This window comes from Prionailurus viverrinus, chromosome B3 (genome assembly GCF_022837055.1).
Source record: "Prionailurus viverrinus isolate Anna chromosome B3, UM_Priviv_1.0, whole genome shotgun sequence".
NCBI classification, from domain to species: domain Eukaryota; kingdom Metazoa; phylum Chordata; class Mammalia; order Carnivora; family Felidae; genus Prionailurus; species Prionailurus viverrinus.
In genome coordinates, this window is record NC_062566.1 from 116,383,226 (window position 1) to 116,400,004 (window position 16,779).

The 16,779-nt window shown below is 37.6% G+C and overlaps 1 protein-coding gene across 16 annotated transcripts in view; it reads left to right on the forward strand.

Moving 5' to 3' along the window:
- The window catches only part of TTLL5 (tubulin tyrosine ligase like 5), a 286,873-nt gene that overhangs the window by 84,182 nt on the left and 185,912 nt on the right, over positions 1 to 16,779 (forward strand). For 13 of the 16 annotated variants that reach the window (XR_007153248.1, XR_007153249.1, XM_047863906.1 and 10 more), the window contains 2 exons: positions 6,014 to 6,076; positions 11,685 to 11,723. Coding sequence is in view for 14 of the 16 variants with exons in the window: in XM_047863906.1 (XP_047719862.1) it covers positions 6,014 to 6,076; positions 11,685 to 11,723 (102 nt within the window). In the remaining 2 variants the exon portion in view is untranslated. The remainder of the gene's footprint in view (positions 1 to 6,013; positions 6,077 to 11,684; positions 11,724 to 16,779) is intronic. The other 3 variants (XM_047863911.1, XM_047863914.1, XM_047863916.1) reach the window with 1 other exon arrangement.

The window sequence follows — 16,779 nt, forward strand, 5'->3', positions numbered from 1 at the left end:
CTCTGTCTCAAAAATAAATAAATGTTAAAAAAAAATTTAAAAAAAAACCAAATTTTAAATTTCAGTGAAGTCCCATTGACAACATTTTTAGAATATTTATAAATTTTGTGTTTCCTGTTTAAGAAATCTTTGCCAACCCCAATTTCACAAAGCTTATTCTCTTATGCTTTCTTCTAGAAGCTTTACAATTTTAGCTTTTATATTTAGGTCTATGATATGTATTGATTTAATTTTTGTGTATGATGTGAGGTAAGGGTTGGGGTTCATTTCTTTTCATATGATGTACATTTGTTCCAGCACCATTTGTTGAAATTGCCCCACTGAATTCCATTGGCATCTTTTTTGAAAATTAATTCAAATATATGTGGGGGTCTGTTTCTGGACTTTATTCAGTTACACTGATTAATGTGTTTGTCTCGATTACTATAGCTTTATACTAAGTCTTAAAATTTGATAGTGTGTCTTCCAACTTTGTTCTTTTTTAAGTATTTTGACTATTTTGTGTCGTCTGTATTTCTCAAGACATTTTAAAATTTCATTGTCAATTTCTACACAGAAGCCTGCTGGCTTTTGATTTGGCATTGCATTGAGCATATAAATTTTGAGAGTAAATATTTTAACAATATTGAATTTTCTAATCCATGAATGTGATATATCTCTCCATTTGTTTAGTTGTTCTCCTCCTCCTCCCCCCTCCTCCCCCCTCCTCCCCCCTCCCTCCCTCCTCCCTCCCTCCTCCCTCCCCCTCTCCCACCTTCTCCCTCCTCTCCTCCCCCTCTCCCACCCTCCTCCTCCCTTCCACCTCTCCCCCCTCCTCCTTCTCCCCTTCCCCTCTCCCTCCTTCTTCCTCCCTCCCTCCCCCTCTTCCTCCCTTCCTTCCTCCTCCTTTTCTTCTTGTTTTTTTTTTTTTAATGTATATTTATTTTTGAGAGAGACAGAGCATAAATGGGAGAGTGGCAAGGAGAAAGGGAGACAGTGAATCTGAAGCAGACTCCAGGGTCTGAGCTGTCAGCACAGAGCCTGACAGGGGGCTCAAACTCACGAACTGTGAGATCACAACCTGAGCCAAAGTCAGACACTTAACTGACTGAGCCACCCAGGAGCCCCTCTTCTTGTTTTTATTTTAATTCCAGTCAACATACAACATTATATTGGTTTCAGGTGTACAATATAGTGAGTCAACCATTCCATACATCACCTGGTTCCATATATCACCTGGTGATGATCACAAGTACATATTTAGGTTTTCTTTTATTTCTCTTAGCAATATTTTCTAGTTTTCAATGTAAGGGTCTTGCACATATTTTTTAAAATTTATGACTTGGTGTTTCATGTTTTTGAATGGTATCGTAAATGTTATTTTTTAAACAACTTTATTGAGTTATAAATATATTTAAAGTGTACAGTTTGGTAAGTTTTAATATATGTATATATCTGTGAAACCTGCACATAGGCAACCTAATGAACAAATACATAACCTCTAGCTAGAAGTTTCCTTGTGCCTCTTTGTAGTTCTTCTCTCTTGCTCCTCCCTTTCCTTCCCTGCCCTGCCCATCCCTGTCCCCAGGGAGCTATAATCTGCTTTCTGTTACTAAAAATTAATCTGCATTCCCTGGAATTTCATATAATAGAATTCTACAGGTTGTTTTCTTATTTGTTGGGTCTTTTTTTTCTATTTGGCAGAATTATTTTTATGTTCATACACGTTGTATCATCTATCATTGGTTTAATTCCTTTCTATTGTTGAGTAATATTATAGGCATATGCCAGAATTTGTTTATCCTTTCATCTGTTGGACATTTTGGTTTCCAGGTTTTGGTTATTACAAATATACGCATGCTTTCATTTCTTTTGGGTAAATTCTACTTATGAAATGACTGGATCATGTTGTAAGAAACTGCCATACAGTTTTCTAAAGTGGCTGCACCATTTTACAATCCCATAATAAGTGTATGAGAGTTCCAGTTCCTCCACATTGTCACCAACAATTGGTACGGTCAATTTAATTTATCTCCTTAGGAGGTGTGTAGTGCTATCTCATTATGGTTTTATTTTCACTTCCTTAATGATTGCCCATTTTTAAATGAGGTTATTTTCTCATAGTTGAGCTGTGAGAGTTCTTTATGCATTCTGGATATAAGTCCTTTTTTCCTAGCACTTTAAAAATGGTTGTTCCATGGGGCACAAGGGTGGTTTAGTTGGTTAACTGCCTGACTTTGTCTTAGGTCATGATCTCGCGGTTCGTGAGGTCGAGCCCCACATTGGGCTCTCTGTTGTTAGCCCAGAGCCCACTTTGGATCCTCTGTCTCCCTCTCTTTGCCCCTCCCCTGCTTGGTCGCCCTCTCTCTCACAAAAATAAATAAACATTAAAAATATATTTTTCTAAATGTTGCTCCATTATCTTTGGCTTGCATTTTTCTGATAAGAGGCATACAGTAATTATTATTTTTGTTTTTCTGTGCATAACGTGTCTTTTTTTCCCTCAGCCTGCGTTTAAGATTATTTCTTTCTGGCTGATTTTTAGCAGTTTGATTATGATATATGCCTTGTGTCATTTTCTTCATGTTTCTTCTACTTGGGATTTGTTGAACTTCTTGGTCCGTGGGCTTACAGTTTTCATCATAAATGGAAAGCTTTTGGCCATTAAAAAAATTTTTTTTTTTTTTTCTATTTCCTTCCTCTCCTTTCTCCTTTTGGAACTCTGGCTACATGTTAAAATTGGCTGATATTATACTACAAGTCTGGCTCTGTTCATTTTTTTAGACTTTTTCTTTATTTTGGATGGTTTTCTATTTCTCTTTCTAAATTCATTCATCTTTTTGTCTGCGGTGTCACATCTTCTATTCATTCCATCCAGTGAAATGTTCATTTCAGATACTTTATTTTTCATCTTTAGAAATTTTTGTTTTTTTCCATTATTTTCATGATTTTTTTAGATCCTTGTGCATATGTTATAATATGTATAGTAGCTATTTTTAAATTGTTATCCTGTTATCTCTATCATTTCTGAGTTTATTTCTACTGACTGATTTTCCTCTTACGGGTTACATTTTTCCTTTTTCTTCACATGCACAGTGATTTTTAAAAATTGGATGCTGGACATTATAAATGTGTAGTTGAGTGGGTTGGTTTTATTGCCTTCTTTGAATGCTGTTGAAAGTTGTTTTTGGTTTTTTTTGGCGGGGGGGGGGGTGGTGGTCCAACAGTTAAGTTACTTGTAGACTAGCTTAATCTTTCTCAGGCTCATTTAAAAACTTTTTTTTTTTTTTTAAGTTTCAGTGTAATTAACATACAGTGTTATGTTAGTTTCAGATGTGTGATGTAGTGATTCAACATTACTTAGATCATTTAAAAATTTTTTATGGTTTGTTTAGGATCGCTTTTATTTAGGTCTAGGAAAGTTTCACTATTAAAGACTCTTTGGAGTTATCTGTTAAATGAGCCCATATTCAATGAGATTTATCCATTCTGGGAACCAATCAATTTATAGCCCTGGGTGAATTCTGCAAAGTATTCAGCTTATGCTTTCTTTTTAATGTTCTTTTCTCCCCCTTCCTCTTTGCCCAGCCCTGTGGACTTTCACCCTATGTCTGAGCAGATTTGTATTTACCCAAAGACTCAAAAATCCCTTGTGATGATTATTCTCTGATTACAATAAGGTTGAGAATCTTTGTATTTATTTATAGGTAACACATTTCTTTTTCTTTGGTGAGTGGCTTTTGATCTAGTTGGGATATTAGTGGTTCTAAGTATAGAGCTAGAACTTAGAGGAATAAAAGAAGGTACCCATTTTGTGTTTGTTTTGTTTTGTCTTGAAAACCCAGCTGTTCATAGAGAATCTTCCTTTCATCTTATAAAATATCCTATCGATGTAATTATACCTTACAGAGACCTAGGAATGCAACAGAAAGATATTGTTTGTGTTTTCTTTTGTTATGTTGTTGAAGAATTTAAATGTTTGCAGTTCCTAGAAAACATACCTTTTAACTAATGAAAGTGGAAATCTACACTCTTGAGTATTTTAAGAAGTAGGACCTTAATTTAAGTGCCTTTAGGAAAATTTGAAGGAATCAATTACAGGTAATGTTGGGGTCTCTTATGGAGTCCAGTAATGATACCTTTCTTTACTGGTTTGGTTCTGAACCAATGGAGAAATAAGACAAAGACAGGAGAGAGGAGGCCAAAATATCTCCTATTTTACTGATAAAGTCTAGGTTGGGAGACTTGATTATATCTATCTGCAGGCAGGCACACTTTCTGTTGAATTTCCAGTTTGGACAGATGTACATGCCCATTTCTGGGCAAAGTTAGACTGGGCTGTGTGTGGGGAGCACCTGACCCCATCAGACCAGCAGAAGATACATACCTCCTAACGGGAGATTGTCCCCCAAGAGAAAAAAGGGAGCTGCTCAATGAAGCATTTCTGTTTGTTCTTTCTAAATTACCAGTCTGCTAAGTCACTCTACCTCTCCTGGGGCCTCTGAGAAAAGAAGCAGAGCAAGGCCAAGAATATTAAACTAATTGCGCTGCCTTCATTTAGAGTGGGGAAAATGTCACAAATATGCCTTTATATATATATACCTATATATATGTGCCTATATATATATGCCTATATATATATATTTATTGGGTATCAGCGAAGTGTCTAGCACTGTGTTTGGTGGTTTGGTCCTTTGGAGTATAAAACCAATATTAGATGGAATCCCTGCCCTTTGAGAGTTACCAGCATGATTATGGAGAAATTATTTATGCATATAATAAAAATAGCTCATTTGTATAGTTCTTCATAATTATAATGTACTTCATAGACATCATTGTTATCCCCATTTTAATGATACAGAAAGTAAGGCTTAGTAAAGTAATGTGACTCGTCCATGATCACACAGGGGGACCTGATTCAGGTATTCTGAATCTGGATCTTAACTTTTTTCCTGCTACCACATGCTGCTTTCGGAGAAGAAAAATTTTCCTCTGTGAGACAGTGTATGGCAGGTCCGTCGAGCATACAGTAAAGGGCAAGGTAGTTCAGACAAGGGCGCTTCTGTAGACTTGGAGCAGTCGTTATCAGGGGAGGCTTCGTGCAGCAGGGAAGACTTGAGCTGCTTCTTGAAGGGTAGGTTATGGTAAGTAGATGGAGTGTGAGGAGGTATCCAGACCAAGGCAAAAGGATCAATACGAGGTGTGGTGTGAGAGGATTGTGAGGGGCCTCGGTCTGGCTATATGGCATGATCACTGTTGAGAGGAACTTTCTGGACAGCGTGTGAAGGAATTGGTGGTATAGATTATCCAACTTTGGAAAGCTTGGAAGAGAGTGTATGCCTCCTGCAGTAGCCATCAAGGAGCCATTGAAAGCTCTTGAGAAATAACATGGTTGAAACCATCTGTCTACATTTTCACGCCCTTTATGCATCTCCCATTCCTGGCTTCTTTTGACCTATCTCTTAGTTATATACGAATTTTAGTCGTGGTTTTTTTTTTTTTTTTTTTTTAAGCATTCTTCTCGTAACATTAAAAAAAAATGATTTTAGAGAAAGAATGCACATGTGCTCATGAGCTGGGGCAGGAGGGTGGGCACAGGGATGGAGACAGAATCTCAAGTGGGCTCCATCCCATGACCCTGGGGTCATGACCTGGGCCCGAATCAAGAGCTGGGCACAACCGACTGAGCCACAGGCACCCCAGTGGTTTTGTTTTTACCTTACAGTTTTATTTTCTGATTTTAGTGTGTCACTTTTTATTAATCCAAGAAATCCTGCCATTTCTTTCTTTTTACCTTCTAAATTAACTCCGCCATTTATTCTTTTCATTTTATTTTATCTGCTGCAACTCTAATATTTTATAATTTTAATTTGAGCAACTTTCTCTTACTTTGTCATTTTAGAGAACAGTATATTACTTTAGAAACACTGTATAAGTACCCCGTCACTTCTGTGCTTGATTCATGGCTTTATTTCCATATTCTGTCCCTTCAGCCAAACCTAAGAAATAGCCAGTTTCTTTCTTTGTCTTTCAGGTCCTATCTCGAACACAAGACTTCCATGAACTATATGCTGGCAACACGTCTCTTCCCGGACAGGTAGGGATTTGTTAATCTTGTAAATTTGCTAATCTGATACCATCACTAGATCATTTGATGATAAAATACACACAAAAGAAGAAAAGAGGCCTTATAAAAGTCTTTTGTAAAATCTCTAATAGAAAAGGCCTTGCAGAAAACACAACAGAAAACCTTGTTGTTCCAGAATTCATTAACTCTCAGTATTTTGTACTGTTTCCAGAAGCCACAAATTAAGCTGTAACGATCTTTAAACAATCTTAACAGATGCCCTAGACTTTATTCTTCTTAGAGGAAGGCCTTTACTCAGTCCCTTTTTAACGTTAGACACAATTTTAACAAGGCATGATCATCTCTTTTTCTAGACTAGAAGAGATTAGAATGATCAGATTAGGAAAGGTAGAGAGGGGTGGTAATTCACAAAATAAATACACTAAGAGTTGTAAAAAATGACAACTGATAACCTCAATACAAGGGGAAATAGGGTGAAATGATGGAAAGCAGACATTGGAATTCAAATAGCACAGCAATCAGGGACTACTTAGCTCCACATAACTTTTGTTGCCCGTAAGACATAATTGTATTACAGTAAAGTTCAGTAACTGACTCTCAAAATAAAGAACCTTAGTTATTTAGAGAAATGTATATTATTTTCAAGGTTATGTGTGCTTTTTTGCAGGATTCTTAAAATAGATCCCCAGATTTTAGCCATTTCCTACAATTTCATGATCTGTTATCAGGAAATTTATGGGATTTGCCATTTCTCTCTGTAAATTTGTAGTTATTACCACTGATAAAGTAATTATACTGTATAGCTTCTAATGAAAGAGACCTTCAGATTTACTTAGAAGACAGAATCTCAGTTCTCTCTCTATATAACCTGGTTTTTTCTCTCCTCCCCCACCACCCTGGAAACTTTTACAAGGCTCCTTTATCTTTAGAGTTCAGATATTTTACCAAGATATGTTCTGGTGTGTTACTTTTCATTATTTTGGTTTTGCAGTGGGTGGGTTGTTTCAGACTGAAGATTTAAGTTTTCCAACTGTCATCCTCTCTTTTCTCTCCTTGTGGAACTTCTTTTAGATGAATTTGAGATCTTTTGCTGTATGTTCCATGTTTTGTTTTTTGTTTGTTTTTTTACTTTTTCTCACTCTTTTTTATCTCATTGTTTTTTTTAGTGAAATTCTGGGAGGTTTCTTGAACTTTTTCTTCTAAAATTTTAAATTGATCTGCAGCCTTATCTATTTAATTATTCAGTACCAGCACAGAAGGTTGTTCAGTTTACCGTTTCGGTTTTGGCAAGTACAATTTTAATATCCAAGAACTATTTCTGATTTCTGAAGAGTTTTTAAAGTTCATGGATGTAATATTAAAATGCTTCGGGTACCAATTCCAGTGTGGCCGACAGGTTCCCCCATAGCACCAAGCAGTTGCCCCCTGTTGGCATCTGAGAACTCAACTCAATTCTGACACTGTCTACCTGGAGCTTAGCATCGGATTCCACAGTTTAAGGGTTCAGTCCTACAAGGAGTCATTCGCCAACTCCTCCGCCTTTGCCCTACTTTGGATGCCAGTCTCAAGGCCAGGCTGTCACCTTTGCTTCTGACTGAGCAGCTACATGTCAGAGGTTCCAACGTCCCTCTCCTTGGACTTCAATTCAGACACCAGTTGCAAGTCCAGGTTGTCACCTGTACTTCTGACTGACTGGCTATAAACCAGAGGTTCCCACGACTCTCTCCTTCCTCGGGTTTGATTAATTTGCCAGAGTGGCCCACAAGACTCCAAGAAACATTTCACTTACTAGATCGTTGGTTTATTTTAAAAGAATATAACTCAGGAATAGCCAGATGGAAGAGAGGCACAGGGCAGGGTATGGGGAAAGGGAGCAGGACTTCCATGCCCTCCCCCGATCACGTGTTCACCAGCCTCACACCTCTCCTTTTGAGTTTCGAGGGAGGCATCATTACAAAGCCATGATTGATTAAATCATCGGTTGTTGGTGATTGAACTCCCTCTCCTGGCCCTCTCCCCTCCATGTTGGTCAGAGGCGTGGGGCTGAAAGTTCCAGTTCTTTGATCACATGGTTGGTTCTTCTGGTGACCAGCCCCCATCCTGACGGGGATCCAGGGCATTCCCAAAGTCACCTCACTGGCATAACCAAAGACCTTTACCATGCTCATCGCTTAAGAAGTTCCAGGGGATTTAGGAGCTCTGTGCTAGAAATGGGGATGAAGACCAAATGTATATTTCTTACTATAAATCACAAGATCACAAATATTTTTTCATATCGCTTTGACTATTTTGATTAGTTTGTTGAAAGTTCCTTTCTGTTTTTTGCATTATATTTAATTCTTCTAGATTAGTTCTGTTGGTTCATCTCATTCTTTCTGGTTTGTATTATTATATTTCCTCACATATTTGGTGATCTTTGATTGTCCAGTTGTTTTGATAAGTAGTGGACCTTTTGCTGAGGATGGGAAGTTTGTATGAGTTTCCTCACAGATTATATCTGTCTCAACTGACATAGACTCTATGCTTGAGGCTCAGTCTTTACAACCTTGGCGTTCCCATGAGGGAGAAGGAAAGGGCAATCTGAGAACCTCCGGCCAAATTAGGAAGCATTCTCCTAGGGGGAGTAGAATAATAAAAACATTTGAGATGTATTAATATATGTGTTTCTTTATTAACAATCCAATAATAAGGCTACCAGTGGGTCTAATAACCGCCAGAATTTCAAAAGTGTGATACATGTTGGCAAGATTTTGAGATACCTGTAATATCTCTAATATGAAAAAAAGGATGCATTATTTTCTTTTGGTAACAAACTCATACTAACACTGTTGTAGACGGTTTCCAACATGTATATGAAGGAAATGCCAAATTTCAGTTGGAAGGAGGATTAATTTTTTCTCCATCCAAGTTGGTATACTCCCTGAATTCTTTCTTTGAGTCCCAGAAACAACACCTGTTTACAAAGCATTCTAGAAATATGAATTTCAGGGTACCTGGGTGGCTCAGTCAGTTAAGCGTCCAACCTCAGCTCAGGTCATGATCTCACGTTGTGTGAGTTCAGGCTCTGCATCAGGCTCTCTGCTGTCAACGCAGAACCTGCTTCGGAAAACTCTGTCCCCCGCCCCTCCCCCACTCGTGAGCGTGGTCTCTCTGTCTCTCTCTCTCTCAAAAATAAACATTAATAAGAAATAAAACAAAATAAAAACATGAATGCCCGTGTTTAGCAAAGAAAGACCTCATGACCTACTCTTGCCTACCCTTTTAGCCTCGTCTCTACTTTTCCATATCCAACCATGGCCTGTATCTCTGTATCAGCTTCCTCTTTCATGCCTCCTCCTTCTTACATACTCGCCACCCCTTGGCACGGCCTTCAGTTCGTCCCTGAATTCTTCTAGCTGTGTCCTTCATCCTCTTACCCAGACTAGGAGGAGGTTCTGTCGGCCATGCCAGTCCCTCAGTGTGATTCAGGTTCCCTCCTCGTATTAGAATTGCTTGTTTACTTACTAGCCTGCCTACTTTACAAGTGGGCTTTTTTTTTTTTTTTTAATTTTTTTTCAACGTTTATTTATTTTTGGGACAGAGAGAGACAGAGCATGAACGGGGGAGGGGCAGAGAGAGAGGGAGACACAGAATCGGAAACAGGCTCCAGGCTTCGAGCCATCAGCCCAGAGCCTGACGCGGGGCTCGAACTCACGGACCGCGAGATCGTGACCTGGCTGTAGTCGGACGCTTAACCAACTGCGCCACCCAGGCGCCCCACAAGTGGGCTTTTAAGAGTAGTACTTTGTTATGTTCATCTTTGTCCAGATCTAGAGCGTACCACATGGTAGGCACACACACAAAAACATGAACCGAAAAAATGAAATTGCATTTGTTGCAAGCCCTAACATCTCCGGTAAGGCTCTTCTCTTCGATTTGAATTGATGTTTTTTTCTCTCAAAAATCCTGTTGTATTCGTGTCCAAATTACTTTCAAACTAATTCCCTCATCATTTCTTTTAGGTTAATTTGTCTTCCTTTTTCTTGCCCTCTCCCACTCACCCCCCACCTACCTCCCTGCCTTGTGAAACAGTATCTTACCTACTGTCTTCTAGTATGAGGGTAATTTTAACCCTGGCTGCATATTAGTAACACCTGTGGATTTTGTAAATCATGTTTATGCCCTGGCCCCAAGCCCCAGACTGAAGCATTGGTACTTCCTAAAAGCTGCTGAGGTGATTGTAATGCGAAACCATGATTGCATATTACCGAGACAAAGCGTTATCTGAAAGAGTCATCTTGAGGCTTTCTGATGGCAAGATGACAATGTTAGGACATTGGCATGAAGAGAAGACATGGGACGGGAAAGACAAAACATTTTGGTGAAGACTTACTTTTACTTGGTTTTCTCTAACTAGAAAATCTTGACCTAGATTGCATGTGTCTCTTTTTTATAAACCAATCCCACAGGTTCTCATTTATATAAAATTTTCAAAATGATAAAATTTTTAAATGTAGAACAGATTAAAGGAAACCAGGGGTTAGGTAGGTAAAAGCTGTGTGGTTTTACACAGGGATGACACAGGGGATCCTTTTGGTCATGAAATTGTGCAGTATCTCGGCGGTGACGTATACGTGAATCTATGTAGTGATAAAATTATACTGAGCTAAATATACACATTCACAAATGAATACAAATAAAAATGAAGAAATTAAGAAAGAGATAGAGTATGTGTTAAATGAAAGGAAATTGAATGTGGAAAGAATGTTTTAAAGGAAAAACAAAAGCTAATTTAAACATAAATGGCATTCACTTCTTGCGGTGAGAGGCCAAACTCTAGTTCAGAGACAATGGAGAGCAGCTCTTTTTTTAAAGGGATTTTTTTTTAATTGTGAAAAATATTTCTTCTGAGCATCCTTTTTAAATTTTTTTTTTTAACGTTTATTTATTTTTGAGACAGAGAGAGACAGAGCATGAACGCGGGAGGGTCAGAGAGAGAGGGAGACACAGAATTGAAACAGGCTCCAGGCTCTGAGCAGTCAGCACAGAGCCCGACGCGGGGCTCGAACTCACGGACCGCGAGATCGTGACCTGAGCCGAAGTCAGACGCTCAACCGACTGAGCCACCCAGGCGCCCCCTGAGCATCCTTTTTAAACCCCATGAAAACTGAGATTGGTTTCCTTTACTAAATACAGTTCAGTGAAAGTATAAAGAGTGTGGGCGTCTGAGACCTAACTCCTGGGTTCAAATCTGAACCCACTAAGCTTCAACCTTGGGCATGTCACAAAACGATCATATCCTCCTTCTTTTTATAAACGGGGCTGATAATAACCTTCTTCACATGGTGGTGGTGAAGAAGTGTGATTTGATTGCTGACTAAATACACAAATACAAGTCATTGTTACAATTCTTCCCTAGAAGTCATCTGTCCTTTCCCTGTGGTTTTTAAATTGATCTTCCTCCATGCTTATGGGACTCTTTTCTTTTCTCAATATATTTCTCTGCTTCTCCCCAAAGATGACTTCCCTGGCATAATTCTGTATTATCTCAGGAGTGTGTGTGTGTGTGTGTGCATGTGAACTCAGGAGAGAATATCTGAACAGTCCTCTAACCCAGTTGTCCTTTCTACTTCTGTAGGGGAAACCCAAGAAGAAGCTTATTGACAGGAAGAACACGGTAACTGACTTTTAAAAGTTGAGAAATTCTTTCCATATGCACCATGTGTGACCATGCACGGGCTAAGCATGGTATTTTATATAGCCATTTTTGGTGGCTCAGCTTGAATAGTAACATAAAAAATGTTTCTGTTGAAACACTCTTCTGTGGCAACTTTTTACAAACTAAATTTGAGATTTACTTTTTTTTTTATAACTACAGGTATATCATTTGAACTGATAATAATAGTGTTCTTGCTTGGCTGTGTGAGAGACACCAAAGTATAAAGGAGATTTCAAGACTCCTGTCATGATCGAGTCAAATAAGTGGTTATGTTTGGCCTTGATATACTTGGAGCCTATAACTCTATGCCCTACGGGACTGAGCAGAACTGCTTCCAGTTTGCCACAGAACTGAAAGCACTCAAAATACCTGTGGCTCTTCACTTTGGTAGAGAAGAGAAGGGTCTTAGAGGAAGGGCTGGGATGGCCTTGCCCAACCGAAGACCGCAACCACAACAAAAACTCTTAAACCTAAGCACATACCCCCCTGGTTTGAGACCTTACATACATCCCCTTTGTGCTCTGCCTCTTGAGAAAACAAAATGTCAACAATAGAAACATAGAAAGAAACATCCTGTACCTAGTTGTTAGTTTCACATTTAAGGATTAGTGAGGATAAACCTGGTTTCTTATTGAAACCCCTTGAAGCCTAAATCTAATTTTTCTTTAAAGAAGGAAAACATATGCTTGCCGTTTAATTAAGGGAAAACTGGGAGAGGTCGAATTTGTAACTTGCTTCCAAATGAAAGTCACAGTTAATTTATAAGTTTCCTCCAGTTTCTCGTCAAAGAATATGCCTCCTAGAGTATATTGCTATCAATTTGGTGATTAGAAAAAATCAAACAAAAGAAAAAAATCTTAAACAATAAGTATTTAAAATTCAGTTGTTTCTGGCCTTCATTTTTGGCACTTATATTGCCATCAGGAGTTTTTTGGTGGTATAGAGGCATAAGCAAATGAAAGCTGGCATATAATAGACCATGTGCTGTTGTACGAAATACATCTTAATACATTTAAAAAGATTAAAATCATAAACAGTATGGTCTTTGAACACAGTGGAATTAGAAAGCAGTAACAATAGAAAATCTCCTAATATTTGGAAATTAACACCTCAAAATAATGCATGGGTCAAGAAAGAAATCATGAGGGAAATTGGAAAGTATTTCAAACTGAATGATAATAAAAATGTAACATTAAAATGTGTGGGATGCAGCTCATGTCATGTTTTGGGGGCAACTTATAGCTTCTTAAATGCTTGTATTAGAAAACAGAGGACTAAATCACTGATCTAACATTCCATTTTGTGAAACTAGATAAAGAAGAGTAACCCGTGTAAATTGAAGAACGGACATAATAAAGGGTGGGAATCAATTAAATGAAAAACAATAAAGAAAACCAGTAAAATCTAAAATTGTTCACTGGTAAGATAGAATTCATAAACTCTTACGTAGACTGATCTAGTAAGAAGAAAGAACAAGAATTACCAATATCAGATAGGAAAGAAGGAAGTAATTTATAGATCCTACAGAATCAAAAGGACATTAAGGGAGTTTTATTAATAACCTTATTCCATTGCTTTGACAACCTAGAGGAAATGTCTGAATTCCTTGGGAGGGAATACTTGACAAAAATGACACAAGCTGAAATAGAAATTTTGAATAGTCCCATATCTATTCAGAATATTGAATTTGCAATCAAAAATCTTTCTGCAAAGAAAACCCCAAGCCCAGTAGTTTCGCGTGAATTCTATCAAGCATTTGAGGAAGAACAGCACCAATCTTACATAAATTCTTTCAAAACTATAGGAAGAGACACGTCCCAATTCATTTTATGACGCCAACATTAATTATGACACCAAAGCTTGACAAAGACATTTTTAAAAAGGTAGGGGAGGTGCCTGGGTGGCTTAGTTGGTTAAGTGTCTGACTTTGGATTTTGGCTCAGATCATGATTTCATGGTTCTGCTATCAGCAAAGAGCCTGCTTGGGATTCTCTCTCTGCCCCTCCCCTGTCTCGCGCATGTGCTCTCTCTCTCTCAAAGTAAATAAGTATACATTAAAAAAGAACATTACAGGCTAATATCTTCATGAACAGAGACACAAAATTTCTTCAAAGAATAGTAGCAAATTGAATCTACCAGTATAAAAAAAGGGTAATACATATGACTAAGAGAGGTTTTTCCTAGTAATGCAATGTTGGTTTAACATTTGAAAATTCATCAGTATAATTCACCATATACAAAGGGAAAAAACCCGATGATCATTTTATTAGATCCAAAAAAAAAAAAGCATCTGATGAAATTCAACACATTTATGATAAAAACTCTTAGTAAATAAGGAATAGAAGGAATTTCTTCATTTGGTAAATGCCGTCTATAAAAAATCTATTGCTATCATCATACCTAATGGTAAAATATTGAAGGCTTCCTTCCATGAATCATAAGACATCAAGATGTCCATTTTCACCATTTGTAGTCACTTTATACTAGAAGTCCCAAGCTGTACAATGAAGCAAGGGTTGGGGAAGAAAAGGCATACAGATTGGAAGTGAAGAAATCAAATGTCTTTCATCTTGGATGATCTGAGCTAGTTAATAGGAAATCTTTTTTTTTTTTTTCTTAACGTTTATTCATTTTTGAGAGAGCGCAAACAGGGGTGGGGCAGAGAGAAAGGGAGACACAGAATCCAAAGCAGGCTCCAGGCTCTGAGCTGTCAGCACAGAGCCTGACGCAGGGCTCAAACTCATGAACCATGAGATCATGACCTGAGCCAAAATTAGACGCTTAACTGACTGAGCCACCCAGGCACCCCAAGTTAATAGGAAATCTTAAAACATCTACAGAATAACTACAAGAACATATCATTGCATTTAGCAAGGTCTTTGAACATAAGGTCAATATACTAAAATGTATTGTAGTTTTAAATACTAGTAGTAAATAATTTGAAAATGAAATTAAATTTTGCTTATGGTAGCATTTGAAAATACGAAATTCTCAAGGGTAAATTTTATAAAATATGTTTAATACCTATACAGTAAAAGCTAAATATTCAGTAAATATTACTGAAATAAATGAAAGAAGATCTAAATAAGTGGGGAGATATGTGATGTTCATGGATTAGAAGACTGAATATTGCAAAAAGTGTCTGTTCTCCCCAAATTGATCTAAAGATCTGATACATTATTCCAGTATATATATACGTATATGTATTGTATATATATATATATTATATATATATACATATATATATGTGTGTATATATATAATAATTCCAGTATATATATATATATAGATATAGATATTTTTTTTTTTTTGTAGAAATCCACTATATTTTTCTTCACCAAAGCAGAAATTGACTTTAAGGTTTTTTTTTGTTTTTGTATGTGGAGATACAAAGGACTTAGAGTATCCAAAGTCATCTTGAAAAAGACTTAGGGTACCTTACTTAAAGAAATACTACAATGTTATAGTAATCAAAACTGTGGCAAGTTGAACAGAAAAGAGAGTCCAGAAACAGACCTATATCTATGTGGTCATTTGACTTGCATCAAAAGGCCCAAAGTAATCCAATGGGGAAAGGAAACTTTTTAACAAATAGGACTGGAACTGGATATTGTACTTTTAAAACTGAACCTCAGCCCCTGTCTCCCAGAAAAATTAGTGATGATTCAGAGACATAAACAGAAAAGCTTTTACGATAAAATTTCTTGAGGAAAATCTAGGACAGTGTCTTTGGGACTTTGGGCTTGGCAAAAGATTTAAACATGACGCAGAAAGTGGTACCCAAAAAAGAAAAAATGATAAGCTGGATTTCCTCAAAATTATCATCATCCCATACTGTTTGGAAAGTGACCAGGCAGGCCATAAACCGGGTGAAGATATTCATCAAACAAAGGTCTGGTGTCTAGAGAGTATTTCAGACTCCTATAACTGAAAAATTAGAAGACAGCCCTCTTACAAATGGGTAAAGTACTTGGACAGACACTTCAAATAGAAGGTATGTGAGTGGCCAGTATGTTCATGAAAACGTGCTTAACACCATTAGTTATCAGAGAATTGCAAGTTAAACTACGAGATACCACTGAAATCCAGCAGAATGGCTCGCATTATGTCATTGTGTTGTACACTTTAAATACATTACAATTTTATTTGTCAGCGACAGCTCAGTAAAGCTGGGAACAACCTGAAAATGACCGACAGCATCAGATGGTGTGGAGCTAATGGAGCTCTGGTGCATTGTCGTTGGCAGCAGAAACTGGTACGAGTTCTTTAGGAGGGTCTGGCAGTTTGCTAGCCTTGAAAGCTCCGTGCTGAGATCTCTGCCCAGAAGGAATGAAAAACGTAACCGCAAAACGACTTGTACAAAAATGTCCATAGCAGCTTCATTCATAATATTCCCAAACTGGAAACAACCTAGGGGTCCGATAACCAGAGAGTAGGTGAACTGTGGATTATTCATAGAGTGGACTAATCCTGAGCCGTACAAAGGCATAAGTATGGATGCACATCACATGGATGAATCTCAAAAACAGGCAGAATGAAAGGAAACTTATACGAGTTCATACTGTGCAATTCCATTTTTAAGAAGTTCTAGAGTAGGCAAACCTAATATGTAACGAAACAACTTAGGACAGTGGTCTCCTTTAGGAGTGTGAGGGAGGGATTGACTGGAAAGCTTCGTGAGAACTTTCTGAAGGGGTGGTAATGTTAGAGCTCGGGTTACATAGTTCTAGGCATTTGTCCTACACAATGGGCATTATATGTCGAACACATATAATGGGCATTATAGTAGTTGGGTATTTCACTGTATATGGGCACTGTATATGGGTATTTCACACAATGGGCATAATGTCGAACACAAATGGGCATTATAGTATTTGGGTATTTCACTGTATATGGTGTTTAGCTCACCAACAAACAAACTAAACAGAAACAATAAACCAAAACACCAAAAACAAATACCCATAAAACAAATACTGAACTCTAGCTACTAACGATGTGCATGTTAAAGCATTTA